Source organism: Leuciscus leuciscus, assembly GCF_965113295.1.
Source record: "Leuciscus leuciscus genome assembly, chromosome: 7".
NCBI classification, from domain to species: Eukaryota; Metazoa; Chordata; class Actinopteri; order Cypriniformes; family Leuciscidae; genus Leuciscus; species Leuciscus leuciscus.
This window is the reverse complement of record NC_138731.1, coordinates 31752217-31772079: the sequence shown is the minus strand read 5'-3', so window position 1 is coordinate 31772079 and position 19863 is coordinate 31752217. Positions and strand designations below refer to the sequence as shown.

The 19863-nt window shown below is 39.1% G+C and overlaps 1 protein-coding gene across 1 annotated transcript in view; it reads right to left on the bottom strand.

Moving 5' to 3' along the window:
• Positions 1-19863, bottom strand: part of plcl1 (phospholipase C like 1) — a 60093-nt gene that overhangs the window by 20221 nt on the left and 20009 nt on the right. Inside the window, exon 2 of the mRNA XM_082176526.1 lies at positions 221-844. Within this exon, the coding sequence (XP_082032652.1) occupies positions 221-844 (624 nt within the window). The remainder of the gene's footprint in view (positions 1-220; positions 845-19863) is intronic.

Sequence of the window (19863 nt, the reverse complement as noted above, 5' to 3'; positions counted from 1 at the left end):
CTCTCTCAGCACTCGTTTTTTCATTTCTCACTGCTTTAGGACAGTACTATGATTCTTATTTGATGGGTCCTACATAGAAACTGTTGCAGTATATATATTCCTGATTGCTTTCAATTTGGGGAGTCACATATTCAGTATTGTTTGGATTTTTTTGAAACCCTTTAGTCATGAAATGCAAGATTTTGTGGTTGATAAACTGAACAATAAGGAAATGTGTTACCTTTGCCTCCTTAATTCCAGGACAGAGTTTACAGATGGTGGCCACTGCTATATCTTCAGACACGATTTCGTGTCCATCCTCATCAACCAGAGCAAACTCTGCCGCCAACCAGTTCCGCCTCATCTTGCTTCCAATGCTGGACTCTCCCATCCCTCCATCCCCTCCACTCCCTCCTCCAATGGCCCCAGGGTGAGACAATAGGTACCGCAACCCTGTCACCCAGATGTTGGCCACATCAGCAGAGAGAGCAACCAGGTCCAGGGACTGATACTCATCACCATGAATGATGGAGAAGGCTGCTTCTTCAGCCAGGTGATCTGATGGGCCGTTATGGAGGAAGGTCTCTGTGCTTTTCCCAGTGCGGACCTCCCGAATAGTGGAGATGTCAAGTCGGGCTCGGTCACCATCTTTCTTGGAGGGTTCCCAACGAAGGCAGGCCAGTTCAGGGTCCAAAGTGTAGAATCGCGAGTAGATGCGCGAGTTGGGACGCACCTTCTTTAGCTCACAGCCACCCTGCATGAAGGCAAGGCAATCTGCAGCACTGCTCACCTTCTTTTCTGATGGAATACTGCTAAAGGAAACCGTTTTCTTCCTCCCACCACTGACCTTGGCCACTGAAGGATCCTTGGGGGAAAAAAAAGAAAAACATTAAGCACCATGTGAACCACAAATGAAGAAAACTTCTATGTCATTCTAAAAAGAGCTGTTCTAGTAAAGCATCTTTGCAACATAGCAAGATGGAAATTAACTCATTCATCACAGAAAGCTTTGTGTTCAAGCATGTCTCTAGGATCAAGTCCAAACAAATGTGGCATGTTTCAGCATGAAATGACTTTTTCACAAAACCACTGAGGCAAAATTTGGACATTAATGGAGCTTCATGCCATCTAAGGGAAATGAACAGTGCTATGAACTATGGCCTATTCAGAATAAACCAACCACATTCTACATTACATCACTGACCAGCAGGACTGGACTGTGTATTGCCATTGTCAGATGCTAAAATATCCCAGTTTTTTCCCCCTCTATTATCCTAAATTTTGCTAGCTTTGAATTTGACTTAGCTATATTTCAGTATCCAAGTTACTTTTATGTAGCAAGCTTAAAATCTTGGCCTTCATAATGAACAAAAAAAAAAAAAAAATGCTGTGCAAATATTCAAGTTTTAATGAATTCCCAAATACAATGATGTGGTAACATTGATTAGCAATTGTGCCTATTAACATTTGAAAAACAGTTGTCAAGAATTTCACCCCAAAGGTTCAGAGTGATGAAATGATCATGAAACTCAATAGAGTAGAAAACACCATAAGCTAAATTATGGTGGAACTGTCACCTTGCCTGACCTACTGGAAGGAAAGGAGATAAAAGGTGTATGCTTGCTGGGGCTGTTGCTGGTTAAAAAAAAAAAAAAAAAAAGTCAGCTTGCAGTACTGGACTATTTATGTCCTAATACCTAAAATCGAATCCACAACAAAGGCTCCTGATGGAAACACATTATGTCACTGCAGTAGTTAGAATGTGTAATCTAGGATTTCCACCCAAAGCCATTTGGCACTAATCAGACTGGCTTTTAGATGCAGGGAGTATTCATGCAGAAGCTAATGAACTTCAGGCATACCAAATTTCAAAGATGGGCTTAATACCATTAAGACATGAATGGTCCCATTGGAATGTCTTCAGTTACTCTGTGTGTCATAACTATTCAACTATTCAAGTCAATTAGACATATAATTTGTATCTGGTGGACATTAAAATCAACCAAAGACTCAACCATATCTGTCTACTAGGGACCAGAATATCAAGTAAACTCTTGTGACTTGGGCCAGTAAGCAACTACCTAGCAACCACCCCCAACACCCTAGCAACAAACTAGAAATGACTAGCAACATTCACCCAGAACACAATGACAATCACACACAACACATGGCATCAGTGGCGCAAAATGTGGGTAGGCGCATGGGGCACCAAAGCAATGGTAACAAATAAAATAAAATAAAAAAACTCTCTTTTTGGTCTTTTCTATATGTAGCTGCTGTTGTGCGTTTCTAAATCATTTCTGCATTTCCTCAATGTTATATAACATTTTAGAGGACTAACAGGCTAGAGTAGGCGCCCTCATAAGATTCCATCATAGAATTTTAACATAGAAGAGGGGGGGGGGGGGTGAGCGCTGGGCGAGCAGGTACGAGTAGTGAGTTGTCGTCGAAAAAGATGGATAAAGAAAAAAAGCTGTTGGGGGCTAAAAATAGAAAAAGAAAGAGGGAAAGGGAGATGGCATGTCAAGGGATGCGACAGCAGCTAAATAAGTGGATGGTGAAAGGCAACAGTTCGGATTTAAAGTTTGACATCTGTGCTTGGAGGCTTGCAAATATTCATGTTAACATACATTAGCGCTCCAAAGTGCTCTAAAGTGTGGCTGAAAAAGCCAGGTTAAACTTTAAATAACCATTGAATCAAAATAAAATTTTACTCTCATCTGTGAAATTAAGCATGTGACCCGTTTCAACTCCACCACTCAAAGAATCGGAATCGAGAATCGATAAGAACCGGAATCAAAAGGAAGAATCTGAATTGGAATCAGAATTGTTACAATCAAAACGATGCCCAACCCTAATTGTTACATAAACTACATTATAGTTAACAGAGAGGGTTCTAAAGGATCTTTGTAGGCTTACTTTTGCATTTTAAGGCATTATGTTGCCATAATTATACGGTATATTATGTACATGTGATAATATAAATATATATATATATATATTTATATTATCACATGTACATATAAACCGTATAATTATGGTAGGCCTACAGTGGCTGATATACTTTAAAATAAACCTTTATTATTTAAAGCTAAAATAATAAATAAAATTGTTGCTGCATACCCCTCTGACACTGGGTAGTTACGCCCCTGCATGGCATGTCAGCAAGTTTGTTGCACAAGGAAGAACAACTGACATTTTGCTGACAAAAAATGTAGTTAATAAAAATACAATAAAAATACAGTGTTCATTTAAAGGAGTTTTCTCTATTGATCTTTCACAGGTGTTTTTCCTGTATTCTGAATTACGCATTTCATTCTGTTAAGTTTGAGGGTTGAAGAAAATGTCTGTAAACTTAACGGAAAACGTTCAAGTAATTTTCTACCAGGACATTCTTTTTTCAACAGATTTTTTTCTTACACTGTAGTTTCACATTCACATGCTAATATTTCTGCTTCTTTATTATCACAATTGATATACTTTTTAAATCAGATAAAACAAGCATCCCCAGAGCAAAAACAACAATTCTGGAGTTCTTCCGCTGAGCAAAACCTCCTTGACATTCAGACCAGAGACGCAGTGAATCAGGTAAGGTCAGAGAGTACAGTGTGCAGCCACTGAGCACTCTGACATGCTCATTTGTCTTAGTTTATCTGTTTTTTTATGCAGCTGGCAGACTCCATTCCTCAAAGCTGCCGTGCTTCTGGATCAGAACCTGCCGACGAGCCGACAGCCTGCCGCTGTGAATCCAGGTCAGCAGGTGTTTGAGCAGACTGGGTGATAGCGGGACTGAAGCAATCGGGGTGAGCCATGCAGTACAGTCACGCAGGTTAGCAGCCGTGACCACGCAAGGCTAAAATGCAACTTTAGTGGTTAGACTGCCAAGGGCACCATGAGAAAGAGGCAAAAATAAGCAGGTCGCTCATCTGTCCATCCATCCATGCCACCTACCCATCAGGGTTCTCCAGGAAACTATGACGACAAGTCTGCAAAGCTTTTAATGTATCGTTCTGGCCTAAAAGGGCATGTATCAGACTTAATCCCCCTAAGCGCACTTCACTTTGCATTGTTTTTTTGAAACATAAATGTTTTTTTGTTTTTTTTGTCTTTTCCAACCTAAGAATGGAGAGGATGACAGTATGGAAAGGATTGTAAGTGAGTGAGTGTTGGAAGAACAGCCGAGGAATATGAATAAAAGGGTGAGGCACATAGCAAGGGTAGTAAAAAAAAAAGAGAGATGGAGGGAGGAGTGCAACAAAACACACAAAAACACTGCTGGAAAAACTAGGTAGTAGGTAAAATACCATGTTTCCTCAATATAAAAATTACACTGACATTATAAGCAATTTCCCACCATTACTCTGAGAGGGATAAGAGTATCAGACACAGCAAGGGGAGCTAGGAGATGAAGTGTGGTTAAATTTAGATGTGCTCCCATCTCCACTTAATCAAGGAAAAGAGGAGGAGAATAGAAAGGGAGCACAGGCACTAGAAAAGGAGGAGATAATAATTGGAGGTTGGGTGGACAGAGGAGAAAATGAAGAGTGGCAAGGGAAAAAAATAATAGTACTAAAACGCAAACCCTTGGTCTATTCCTACAAGAGCTGACTGGCTTTAATAACAGTCACGTCCCTGCCCTTTAAGGGCCATTTTCAAGCTCATCAATGATTTGGCAGCTAAAACCTACAATGACATCAGCCTTCACTACTACCGAGTCCTCACTGAACCTTTCCAATGCTTCCTGAGGCTAAACTGTTTCACACAGCACAGTGTTTACTACTGTCATCTGCTTGAAGCCAATTCAAACACTCAAGACTGAAAGGAAGACAACAGAGTGATTCAAAAAATATTTAAGGCTGTGCAAGAAGATTTCAAATCAGCATATCTGAATGATTTATGACTGGAGTAATGGCTGCTGAAAATGCATCTTTGCCATCACGGAAATCAATTATATTTTAAAATATATTGATAGAAAAATAATTACAATAGTATTTCAAACTTTTAAATTGCAATAATATTTCACAATATTACTGTTGTATTGTTTTTTTGATCAAATAAATGCAGCCATGGTGCAGGTCCATAACATAGACAGTATATAAACTGGACACAGGTTAGGTTTCACACATAGGTTTCAACGGAGAAAAGTGAAGTCAATTAGAAGCTCTCACTTCCTGATGGCTGAGCGTACTGCGCAGACTCAAACTGAGCTTGACGACGTGGATGTGACGTGTAAAACCCGTCTGTCTTCTAGTAGCTGTGCCAAGAGAAATCTGAATCATTCCCTTCCGAAACTTGCAGAGACGGAGAGTGTGAGTAGGAGGTGTCCATGAGCTAGGAGCAGGAGCAACTTTTGCTAAGTATTCTGATTAATTACTTTGTCATTTTGCCTCCACGTCCCCCCGATTGCCCACGAGCTTCTCCTCCTGTCCACACGGTAATTTCTCTACTGTGCGACAGAGAGTCGCGTGGTTATGACGCAATCGTTAGCCTATTTTTACAAAAACTGCATCTGCGGGGCCATAACGTAAGATACGAGGTAATGGAGCCTTTTATACATTTTCGTGTTTCTTTAGAAATAAATAATGGACAAATGGAGTCTTTAAACGCCTCAGATGTAAAGTTATTCGCTGTCAAAGTGACGCCAAAATGAATGGGAGTCAATGGAATGCTAACAGCAGGGGGGGGTCTGCTAATCAATGGCGGCGCCCGGGGAAGCTTCAATGTTTTCCCGAAACACTGCCCCCCTGGGCCATAACCACCATAGGCACTCCATTATGCATCACTCTGTATGTTGTTAGGATGACACATTTTTTGTCTGATCTGCTTCAGCAGTCAAACAGCGCTCGTCAATGTCAAAATGATTGAGATGGCCAATCAAATCAAAGTAGGCAGGGTTTACTGTTCACAGAAGCAAAACGTAAATTCAAGCGCAAAGCGTCAGTTTCATGTTGAAAGAGAGTGAGGTAAAATGTAAATAGTGAACCATTAAATACATGTCAACTGTTTTGCATTCGAAATTTTAAACGACCGACAGTAACATCCAGTGAGGCAAACTACTTGACTTTTTTTCTTTAATATGGCCTTTTTGAATTGAAAATATGCATTTACATGATTGATGCAGTTGAGTTCCTAACTAAGTGCGAGGAGACAAGAAACGTTTTACATTTTCGACATATAAGGCATTCAAATAAATGTAGGCTACATGTGTGCAAATTTTAATGGCAATTTATGCAAAAAAATGTTTGTAAATAGTTCAAAATGATAATTTCTCAACTAGAATTAGACCCAGAATTCCCTTCACTGTTATATTTCTTAATGCTTTATAAAAAAAAGTTACGACAAAAAAAGACATAGTTAATAAATGAAAATGTAAGTGTAATTCTTTTTTGTCCATAGAATGAAAGTCATTGGAGTTCAAAGTGGTTCTTTTGTGTTCAGCAGAGGAAAGAAACTACATGAGAACATGAGAGTGAGTAAATGATTACTGTAAACTATCCCTTTGGCACACAGCATATCCACCCATCAGCTCATTAACCCACTCACAACACAGTCCACTAACCCCACCCCAAAATACCACCCCGTACCACTGACTTCATCAGCTGGGACAACACCTGGTGCTGTAATCCACTCCAGCCAAACCACGGAACAGAACTCCAATCCAGCTAATGATCCCAGCTCTGAGAAAGCAGTAGATTAGTGCAGCCGCAGCGCTCCCACCCCATGAGACTTGAGGGGTAATCCGTGCCGGATGGAGAGCCAGTGATTTAGTAGGGTTAGAGGGGAACACTCATGGATTAACTGACAATGGGTTTAGCAAGCCGTCAATCCTGCTGTCCAACTAATTGAAAATGCTGATGTGTGGATCAAAATAGAATTATGTCATGCAGAAATGTGAGGCAGAGTTGCTCTCCTGACATTGAGCTTGTCTATAAACAGCTTGAAGGATGAAATGTGTTGTTAAAGCAAAAGAGAGATTATCAAACACCTGTTCTTCTCAGGAGCAAATTATAGAGGATGGTAGGCAAGGTTGTGCATAAAGACTACATTAAATTTTCTAGGTAGCCTACCCTTCACTTTTCTTAGTAATACTGATAAGTAATTTAAGAAAGTATAGTGGAGTGTGAAAAAAATAATAATTATTCCAGCAGAATGTGAATAACTCCTGCCTAATAACAACTGGCGGCTATGGAGAATTCAATGCACCTACTCATCACTTGGAAATTGCTTTATAATTAAATGCATGCTGTAAAACTTAAACAGGACTTTGATATGATTACACTCGCTGAACCTTCTGTTATACCTGTCTGTCCTGGAATGAAGATATAGTTTTATTACTTCACACAGATGCATCATTGCCCTAATCTAATCTATGTCGACTCATAAACATAACATTTTCTGGGTGTAAAAGTACTGGTAACTATTTGTAGAAGGTAGAAATGTTAGACCATATGAGACTGGCAATCAATAAATTGATTTACGAACCGTTTTATTCTGCATTCAATACTTCAATGATTTCTATTAGCCTTGCAACAACAACTAAGAGACAAATCTAGTAATTTCCAGGTTGTATTATCCAAATTGCTTTACTATCTATCTAGCATATGGGTTTTCTGCGAGCCAACTAGAAGCTCTGGAATAGAGAAAAGCAGCTCACGTCGATGAGCATGATTGCAAACTAGCATGGCTGGTCTCACACGATCAAGTAATTGCAGACCATTCCCACAATCAGGCTCCTCTTATCACAGTTTTTCACAGCCTACACATTCATCAGCCTACACCGCTTCACAGGTTCCATTCTGAAAACAATCAGTCCTCAGGCAGTCTTCAAAGCTACCCCAAACAAGCAGAGAAAAGCTCAGATATGCCACTTACTCACACGTCTGCCAAGAGTGATTTTCAGGCACTATTTGTTTTCTAAAAAGCTCCTCAGCACTTCCTTTTACCGAAGAGAGAAAGACTTAACTAGTTAGCTAAACCAGAGGATCTCAACCGGAAAGCTGTGAAACTGGGTCACGCAGGCCTATGCTAAAATGTAAATAAAAAATGCAACTAAACATTAAATAGGCAAAGAAGGTCAAAATTGTGAGTCCAAACAAACTACAGTATTGTGGTGCATTCATGTGTCACTTAGTAATATGATTAATACTAATAAAATATTTGGCCCAGTGTCTTCCATCTGTTAGGCTAGTAAATCACACTTCTGTTGTTTATGCATTTACAGAATTGTCAATCAGAATTTCTAATTGGATGAGCCAAATTTTAAAGGCACCTATTAAAGTGCAACCATAAACAGCTTACAGTTAGTTTAAGGAATATATTACTTGGCAGATTAATTCTTTACGATGATATTCAATCATGATGATTATAATAATAAATGTAACTATTTATTGAACATTTTTGTCATGTGGTTCCAAACCTGTATGACCTTCTCTCTCCCGCAAAACACAAGATTTTTTGAAGAATGTTAAACAGTTTTGTCCATACAATGAAAGTCGATGGGGTCCAATGTTGTTTTAATCTGAACCACTGCTTAGACATAACAGTTTAACAGTTAAGAAAAAGTAGTCATAGTTTTCAAACAACATGAAGGGGAGTAAATTCTGAAAGTTTCATTTTTGAACTAGGACCTGCCCCATGAAAAAAAAAAAAATCATGCTTGATCTAAAGGATAATGTGTCCGTTTTGCACGCCCATGTCCAATTGATGTACCATTGAACTTGCTGTCTCCCCTTGCCACCCTACTTCAAAGAACCTCAAAGTCACGTCCAGACCCTGCTGAGAGTCTTCACCCAGAGCAAGCGAGGGCTGAAAGCAGACTTATAAAAGGGTCTGTCGTTACATATTAACATTTCTACTCCACTCCAAGCTGGCACAGGAGTCTGCCAAGAGATCCATGCTCTCTAAAATTCCAGCACATCTGAATGGTTTTCCATGCAGTAAAACAAGAGAGGGAAAACTCTGGATGCACACAGCCAACACAGTAGAACTGATGGAAGAGTACAAATAAGTTTATGCATCTTTTACTATTCACCCCCACGGATTTAGACATGGAACTAGGAACTTTTAATAATTGACTGTATGGCAAAAGCTAAGGCACCCATCAGAGAAAAAAAACTTCAGCCAGAAGACAGTTAAACAATTGAAGGCAAGACAGTTTCATAAAATGTTTAGCGGTACAAAAAGAATAAGCTATTTGACTATCTCTCCGCTGCCTAGCAACTCAAGGTGAAAAACATGCAACTGGATAATACATAAGTAATGACTGCATTTTCCGCTGCATAACCTTGGTAGAAAATGCCTTCCAGGATGAATTTGCAATCACCTGGGCTGACATTGTTTATTCAAGTTAAAGTGCGCAGTGCGCACACCTGTCTTCGGAAGCAGCTGCTGTTTTAGTGGACCGATTGGCCCAAGGATTGTTGTTGGGATGTGGTTCAGTGGCTAAAAAGCGGCGCTCTGAGTGCCTCAAACTCTGAGGAGCTGTTCCAGGCTGTTAATTAGAAAAGCTTTTCCCAATCCCTCGGGTTAATTACAGCAGACATGGGGGAGGAGGCTAGGCCAAGCCTGGAGAACTGATCAACCCATGGAAGGAGATTAACACCACTTGTGTAGTTATCCACCTTTTTTTCAATTTAAGAGCGGGTGCGGCCATTTTTAAACTGAACATGCAAGGCTTCCAGGTCTACCAATTCCTGATCGATCGGTTGATTGATTGATTTCCAAATCAATACACTACTCATTTCTTTCCATTTTTATTTCTGTATTTTGTTATTTTTCTCCAATCACCCATACTTTAGGAAAAAAATACATATATACAGTACATAATTGATATTCATATGTACATTGTGTAAATACATACATAAATTCTTAATATATACACTACACCTATACAATTAATACATATACCATGTAATTCATTTGAATATTTCTTATTGATTGGCAGGCCTAATGAAAATAAATTCTGAAGCAGTTCACAAGGGACCCCTTGTAATGTGTCATCTCATCATAAATAACAATTATCCACAATACTGTGCAATCCGTTTGACTGCGTGGCTGTTTTTTTAATCAACTTACACCCAAATGTGGTAACACCTATTTCCTGTTAGATTTGTTTTTTGCACCAAATGAAATGCTAGCCTGGAAGCAATCTTATCTCTGTTGAAAGTGCAAGTGAAGGGATCCAGGCCATCACAGCATGCCAAACAAGGCAGCAAAGCAAGTGCAAAGAGAAGCTATAGGGGCTGGGAATGAGAGAGAGAAAGGGGGGGAATTAACTGTCCGGCTGGCACTTACTCATGCATAAGAAACACGCTTGGATCTATGAATTCAGCTGCGCACCATGACTATGAGTATGAAGTATAGTGAATAGTACAAGAGAGAGGCAAGAGAGGAGAGAGAGGCGAAGTTTGGGGTAAAACATATTTGATCATGGAAATCTAAATGTGACACTCCAGACTCCATCCATAAGCAGCAATGTAAAAAAAAAAAAAAAAGAAACAATGTATGAAAAAGCAGAAGTAATTTACTGCTAATCATTTCCTAGTCAAAGTACATGTACGAAAAAGCAGAGGTAATTTACTGCTAATCATTTCCTAGTCAACACAGACCAAGATAAAATCCTTCACTATTTTTTATCATTATTTAATTTTTTCACTGTGGTTCACATATAATACAAGTTATTACTGTTCTGGCACATGAAATACATTTTCAATGTTTAGTAATAATTTTAAGTATTCTACCTCCTACTTATAATACTTCTCCATGATTGGACCTATATACTGCACCCTTTTGTAACTTTTTTTTTTATCTCAATTTCTTTCTTGTCAAAACTGACAAGAGTTTCCCACTTCCCGAGGATCTCTATTTTAGAGAAGTAAAATTTATTTTTCAGCGGGTCTGCTCTTTTTGTCATTTTTTGAAAGCCACCCACACTACTGGAGAGAAAACCACATCATAACACAAAACAAACAGCAGCAGTGATCTATAAAATGACCCGTATGAACTTGTGGAGGTGTAAAGTGATTTAACCAGGTCCACTGGTGCTTTCCCTCAAGGCTGTACCTTCTTTTGTTTGTTGCAGTACATCTCTTTACCTCTGTCCCTTTAATAATGTTCAGTCAGGCCACTGGATACCTCAAATGTCAAAATCTGCCAGAACCTCAAAACAGCCCTGAATATTTTTTGAAAAAACAACAACATTTGTTTAGGTACAATGTTAGTCTTTACATTTTGGGCTTTCAATCAAATTAAATTATTCACATTTGCACACTGCATGTAAAAAACAACAACACTTCTTTACATTTTTCCTGAGGACAAGGAGACCAGCCATAACCTGTCAAACAAATAAATACATTATCAAGCTAAATATGCTAAATTAACAGGAAGTCATGATGCCATAGCTTAAAAACCTCTTATATTAATCCTCAAGCCAACCATAAGCAAGTAAGGGAAGAAAGGAAAGACCACAAGAGAGAAGCAGATAAAAGAGAGAGAGAATTAGACAAGCAATGAGGACACTTAAAATGCAACTTGAAAGCCACACAGAAAGGTCATTCAATGAAGGAGGCTGGTCCCCAATGATGCACAGTATCTCCTATGGGATGGAGAGCTCTCAGGCATCATAATTGATCTTTTGCTTATTCGTAAACAAAGGGGAAATAATAACACTGAACAATAAACAGTCCAGAGGGAAAAAGGCAGTCACAAAGAACTAAAGCAACATAAAAGTAATGCAGAGAGGGGAAGAGGATGAGGTCTGGATAGCAAATCTTCCCGATCGAAAGAGAAGATGGCCTTGGAAAAGGCATAAGACATGAAGCCCAGTGGAGGGAGAGTGGGGTGATAGCTACAGATAGAAGGATGTAAGTGTATTATGCAAATAGCTTGTGTTGAGTATGTTAATATAATGGCATAGTGTGCATCAAAACATTGTGCTATCACAGATCTGTGTGTGAAAGTCAATGTGTACTTTAGCTGGGCACATTTTAGCCGTGTTTTTCTCTCTGCTCTTGTGTTTGGAAATGTCTGTCCACTGGCAGCTGTGTGTGAATGGCCGGGTGCCAGCAGGAATGGGGCGGCACAGAGGGAGGGCACCTAAAGACCACCGTGGGCCTCAGCTGAGGGGGTTAAATGCTAACAGCATGACTCATGGAGAACGCAAGGATGGTAAGCAATGATGCTTCCAGTGGAGTCTTGTTTTTTTTTTATTAAAATTATTTCTTCATTAACTCACCCTCATGTTGTTCCAAACATTTCATTTCTTCATTGGAACACAAAACAAGATAATTATGCTGAAGAATGTTTTTGCCTTTGCAAGGAAAGTCAATGGGGTCCAAAATACCATTGTACGGACAAAAGAAAAACCCAGGCATTTTTCTAAATATCTTATGTTTTGCAGAAGAAAAATCATACAGGTTCAAAAAAAGATTGATGGTAATTAGACTACTGATGAGTTGCCATGTAATTGAAATATTGGCCTATTATTCGAGGCAACTTTTTATAAAAAGCACTTTGGAGATAAAAGATAAAGAGAAGGGACAAAAAAAAGCTAGGTTGATTGAAAAGCAGATGTACAGAGTCACAAAAAGAGAAAGAAAATGGAGTGGCGAGGGGAATAACAGAGATTATGACTGATGTCATTATTTTCCAGCTTTGGCAAGAATCAATATAAAAATCGAGGGCAGAAGGATCACCTAAGGGAAGAGGTCAGCAGAGCATGCAAGGTTCAGAGAAACACTCATCATCAGGACATTGCTAAAGGACAGGGCAGTGTGTCAAAATATACACTATAAGCTCAAAAATACCGGTGATTTCATCTGACGAATTATAATGCAAAACATACACGAAATCCACTGGTGGACGTTTCTGAGACTATGGGCACTTTTGGTCCTGTAGACTTTTACAAAATACACACTTTTCACATTCTTATAGATTCATTTGTCTACTAACCATATCCAACAGTTGATATACACTACTGTTCGGAAAAAAAAGAAAGTATACTGAATACTGCATGTATTCCATCGATCAGTGGGAACAAAGCAAGTGAAAGGTGAGGGAAACTCTGTGGATGAGTACTGAAGAACACGAGGGTGGAATATCTAGGGCTATGTATAGAGGAGTGGGACGTAAGCAGATATCTGCAGCTCAATATAGCCTGCTATACACCGCCACGCATGTAGTCCTCAGTGGATGTTAAATAACATTACTGCAAGGTAGGATTGAAGAGATGGAGAGCGACAGAGCATTAGTTAGCTGTGGAACACAAACCTATGCTTTCTGACAGAGCATAGAGAATTATTCAGATACACACAGACAGCACAAACAACAAAGAATTATTTTATTTTTTTAATGAATACTTTCATTCAGAAAGGATGCATTAAAAATTAACATACGTGACAGTAAAGTTCTTTATAATGTTACAAAAAATGCTGTTCTTATGAATTGATATTCAAAGAATCCTGAAAAAAAATGCATTACAGTTTTCACAAAAATATTAAGTAGCTGTTTTCAACACTCATAATAATAATAAGAAATGTATCTTATTACATTTGAAGAGTAGATTATTTACTTGTTGAAATTTTTTTGTTAATTATGGTCAAATAAATAAATAAAATACAACTAACTAAACCAACCAAACAACCGAATGAATAAAAGGGAATACAAATTCCAAATGCCAAAAAACATGGTGAGTAGCAGCATTTAAAATACTTTGCAGGGAAAAAGTGAATTTTTATTTATTAAGTTAATTAAATGAAATGTCCAATAATTTTATTTATTTTTTTACAAAAAAAGACTTCCCAATATTATATTTAAGAGAGGGCAGTTTAGGAGATTCAATTACTGACTCAGCTCAGTCAGCTAAAAAGCTGTTTACCCAATTCAACAGTGATGTAGCATTTTGTCACGCCACAATGCAACTTGTTGGCAAATGAAGCTTGCTTCTGTAAAAGCCCAACTATTTTTAGCAGCTGAGCTACTGACAGGCTACTGAAAAATGTAGTTACATTAGCAGCATTTATGCTTTTAGTTAGCTACTCCCCAACACTAGTACATACAGATGAATTCTGGGAACTGGAGGGTGTGTGGGGGTACTGGGGCAGAAAGTCAGGATGGTGGAAGGAGCCAACCCACAAACTAAAGCAAAAGCGTTTGCCTGCCCCCCTTTGGGGCAAAAAAAATAAAAAACTCTTACATAATATAATCTGCTTATGCAACATATGAGAGAGCACAGCATCCTTCCCCACCCTCCACTCCTGTTCTCTTTGCCTCTCGCTCCTCTGAGAGATGACCTCCTCTGCACACGTCATTCACACAACCTCACACATACACATAAACAAATGAATGACAGAACAGCTCTGGGGGGGCCGTCAGAGACAAACATATACAGACGCTGACAAACTATTCCATTCTCACACACCAGCCATCACGTATTACAGACTAGAGTATAAACAGACAAACAATGTGCACAACTATTTAATACGCAATCATTTAGGCCCCCTGTGAAACCATAACAAAACAGATTGAAAATGAAAAAGCTTCACTAATTTGAGTCCAAGAGCTATGCACTACACACTAAATAATTACGGGTTGTTTCAACCCATGTTTTGGTCAAATACGGACAAACCCAGTTATTACACAGTCTTAACATTATTAATTTCGTGATCATGAAAATAAACTTCCTAATGCATACATAAACATCCTGTGCCCCTCTATCCTCCCTTATCGCTTCCTGTCTCTACTTGACTGTCCTTTCCTATAAAGGCAAAAATTCCCAAAATATAAAACACCATGGTACTTTTATGTTGTTCTATTGTGATAGGTGTGCATGCAACGGAGGCATGCACACAAACAAACCTCCACAATAAACGCACATGCAAACATTCAGTAAGCCCATGTTGAGTAAATAAACACTGTGCTATTTTCTAAAAAGACTGGTTTTCAACAGATCGGGGGTAATGTTAGCTACCAAAATATGAATATGCCTCTTCACGCCTACATGCTGTGCATGCTCTGAAAATCCTCTAACTCTCTTTCACACACACATAATAGCCCAATGCTTAGCTGAGGGCCAAAGCCAGATGTGCATCTATGAGTGTGTGGTGTGTGTTTATGGGAGCAGTGCTCAAAGATCGACGTGGGAACAGGGCAGAGGGAGAGACACTGCATCGAGTTCCCACACTGTGTCAACTAAACTACGGCAACCCGGATGGCTCTTCAAACCCGCACAGGCCATGTGCTTCAGGGCAAGTTGCAAACGTCAACAGCGTGTCACACACAATGGGTCACAGCCAAGGGTTAAACTGGGCACAACGTTCTGGCACCTTCCATTCAAAGGAAAAAAATATTCCGTCTGATGACACACACACACATCTTGAGCACAAGTACCTTTGTACGAGTCTGTAATTCCCTCTCGTATGTTCTTCCACATGATCTCACAGGTCCAACAAAGCGTGATCTGAACTAATCCAGTTCAAATAGCCAGCATGGAGCTTTCCCTGCGCAGTTTCCTGCTAATAAACCCACCGGACCAATCAGCCAGATCGGCGAAACGGTTCAAGAAACAGAAACACACATGTGGACATATAAACTCGTCCCTGTCCTCAGAGACCAGTCCAATCATATTAAATTGGAACGGTCCATAACCACTCAGACTGAAGGGCTTCTTGTTCAGCGAGTTTATAATAACGTTCAATTGTCTCTTGTTTGTCCTGTTGATTACAGTGACAGCGTGAGGTCATCACTGTAACCATATCGACCCAAGATGACAACTGTCGCCGAGGGATGTATGATTGGCTAACAAGCCATTGTCTCTGCAGCACAGATGAAACAAGTATCAAAACAAAGTAATAAGCACACAGGCCAATGGGTGAGTTAAAAGGAGGCGGAATTGAGTTTATTTCGTTGAGTCTGTTGTGGTTTCAGGGATTAGCTCAATAGATTGATTGTCACTGTAGTGAATTTTAAAGTGCCAAATAATATATCAATGATCTCCCGGTGCTTTTGCTATGCAAAATGGTTCTCTCCAGACTTATGCAAAGCAATACAAGAGGTGTTAGACCAGCACACATAAAACACATACAGTAGAGACAGTTCATCAGGTGACAGGTGTTATTTACTTTTGTATATCTATAATGTCTGCCTTACGCCTCAAACTGCAGCACATAAAACCACATGAGGCAAGAGGCGTCATAAATATCCCATAATAAACCCCTATAAAAGCTTTCTGATGTCAATTCGATTTCCTTTGCTTGCATAAAAACCACAGTGTTCATAGTTTGACAAAATCTGATTTATTTGGGTGAATAGTGACTATAAGAATTCCTGCATAACGAAAAATATCAGGTGATAAAACATCTCTTTCATGTTATTTTTTATTCTTTTTGTTTGTAAAAGAGATAATGCACATCAATTAACAGGAGCACTTAAGTCCATCATGTAAATGTGCCCGATTTAGCCATTCAGGCTAATTTTCATCTGTAATCCCTGTGTGTTTTCGTCCTAAAAAAGGACACGACGCTGAATGTCTAAAGTGGATTATCGAAATTGTTACCATTTTTAGTACTTTATCTTAAAAAAAAACTGGAAACTAACTGAAATAAGTTGAAGTTTTTCCATGTACTATTTATATTTTATTTTATTTTAACTTTTTTTCAATTAATGGATGAGGTGTAATGTGGGATAAATTAGTTGATTTAAAAATAAGTAAATAAATGACAGACATAGGTCAATCAGATATAACAGATATAACAAAGCAGAAAAAACAGGTGTATCCAAGGATATTTTGTTTACTTGCTTACATTTTTTACTTATAATTCAGATAATACTGAAGTATTACTTACTGGATCAAAAACCTGTACACAGAAGCTCTTAGAATACAATTTGCATCTATTAGGATGTACTGTTTCTTCATCCTCTACAGTTAAAGACCTGAGGGTTATATTAGACAGCAACTTCATATCGAAAAATCATATTTTATTTGTTACAAAAACAGCTTTCCTCCACCTCAGAAACATCACTAAGCTACAGAACAGAACATGCTATCCGTTTCTGATGCAGAAAAGTTAGATCATGTATTCATGACCTCTAGACTAGATTACTGTAATGCATTACTAGCTGGCTGTCCTGCGTCCTCAAAAAACAAGCTGCAGTTAGTCCAAAATGAAGCTGCTTGAGTTCTTACAAGGTCAAGAAAATATTATGATCTTATAATAACACCAATTTTTTCATCTCTACACTGGTACCTATTAAGTTCCATATCGATTACAAAGTATTGCTAATGACCTATAAGGCCCTAAATGGTTCAGCTCCAGTGTGTTTAACTGATCTTCTATCGCTTACCATCCATCACGCTCTTTAAGGTCACCAAACTCTGGACTTTTGGTTGTACCAAGAATATCCAAGTCCACTAAAGGAGGGAGAGAGTTTTTGCATTTGGCTCCTAAATTCTGAAATAGCCTTCCTGATAATGTTTGGAACTCAGAGACACTATACCAGTATAAATCAAGATTTAAGACATCTCTTTAGCCAAGCATTCACATTCATCTCTCATAATCTTGTACACCAGTCATATCAGATCAAATGCACATGATTATCTTTGATCGAAATGTTATGAACAGCATTTGCTTTTCTGTTTTATCTCGGGATGTGAGACTAGAGACAACGCCAGATCCTGTTTGGATCCATCCTCTTACGAAGCCTTCAGATGCCCCAACACCTCTGAAGAGATGACGTCAACTCCTGGACTTCAGATGATGCCAACTCTGAGTGCCACTGCCAAATTTTCTATATATTGTAATCATTATGTTCACAACTTATAATAATTACTTTAATGAGCAATTTTTTTCTTCCTTAAATTAATATATGTTAGCTATTTAGCATGATTTGTACTATCTTCGAACTGTACATTTCTGAAATATGGACCTTACTTGGACACAGTCACCTCTGATGTAATTGTAATGTAGACGCATGCATTTTCTGCAAAGCTGCTTTGAAACAGTATGTATAGTGAAAAGCGCTATACAAATAAATGTGAATTGAATTGAACTGAAACGTGGACTTACTGTAATGCATTACTAGCTGGCTGTCCTGCGTCCTCAAAAAACAAGCTGCAGTTAGTCCAAAATGAAGCTGCTTGAGTTCTTACAAGGTCAAGAAAAGAACTCAAACAAAGTTGTGTCTCAAACAAAATTGGTAAAACGACAGTTCTGTCAGGACCACTATCGTCAAATACGATTGGCAATTGCATACAGTTTGGATTGGCGGTATGGTTCTGTTCTGGGCAAGAACTCCCTGTGCATCCATGCAGCCTAGCATGGATAAGAGCAGGGAGAGCAGCAATAACCCCCCTTAGGGTAAACAGAACCAACATGAATGTATTGCAGATATCATTAATTCAAGATTTTAAAGTACAACATAATTCGAGAAGTTATTCTGATTCAAGGCGAATCAGAATGCCATACTGACTGGACGAGAGGAGGAGCTGGGGATGGAGGAGGGTGATTAGCTCCTCAGAAACGCGATAGTTGCTGATAACTGAAGGAGCTTATATATGTATACAGTGATAGGCGTCGTATTCTTATAGGTAGACGTGGATCAGCTGAGAGACAGCTGATGCGAGCTTGACTAATGTGACCTGCCAGAACTGATGCTACGCTTAATATTCAATCCCATGAACCCTGCAAACCAAAAACCACTTGTAAACATGACTTTGCTTTCTAGCATGCTGATGAAAATCTGTCTACCCTGACACCCAGAAATTGTATTCAGTCAATAAAGTCAGTCAATCAGACTGGAGCTTGCCGTTAAAAAAAGCTTTTGCCATTTTGATGTGTAAAATATGCATCAGATGCTACCTGAGCTGAACATGGGCGGTCTGTCAGTGTGACATCTGAGGCAATTAAAGAAATGATTAAATACCAACTGAGAGAGAAGAAAGGAATGCTTTGAGTCCTCCTCCTTCCTGTTGCTGTCCATTTCTGTTCATGTTCAAACATACTTTGCAGGCAAGAACAATTTTACACAGATCAGATCAGCTAAATATGAACGGATGATTGACAGCTGAGTAATTACATGCGAACAAAATGTACACATTGCTTAAAGAGAAATAATAACCCTGAGTGCAGGCACGTTTTTCTTTTAAAATTCTATCTTGATTAAGAAGGCATAACGCTCTATAATAAAATCCCTCTATTTCCCTTCTGGTCTTCTAAACGCAATAAATATTCCTAATCTTTTTTCTCTGTTTTCACCTCGTTCTCTCTCTCTCACACATAGACATTCTCACTCACACTCTCCCTGTTGGTGGCAGACACACATGGTGAGGTAATGAGGACCTATAGAGGCGTCTGCAGGAGACATGCTTTCATCAGTGCTGCTGGGTAATGGTTACCATGGCAATGGGGGCAACGGCACATGGGTGCGCAGATGCTCCGGTCGGCCTAAATGAAACACAAAGAGCAAATTTATTCCGTTTCAAATGATTATCAACTTATAATAAAGACCATGCCGCAGAACAGATGACCTGCGGTGGCCTACTCGCATAGCATGCGCTATGAAAATCAATATGGATCTAATGCCACGCAGCCAAATATCACATTCAAATTATTGCACACACCTGCGGCCAGCGATCATTTTTGTATGATGGCAAAAGTAGATGGTGGAGGCAGTGTAACAACAAGCTCCTTAAAAAAGTCCTAACATGCCCCTCTCTCTATAAATCCGTAAACAGCCAGCCATGACCCGCTGCTCAGGTGTGAAGGTCAGCTGACTGTTTGACATAGAATAAATAAGGTTCTCAGTCAGGGTGTGAAATCGGTGAGAAAGTGCTAGAAGATCTCAGGAAACAAGCTCAACAGGATGACTGAAAACAAAGGCTCTGTTCCAAAC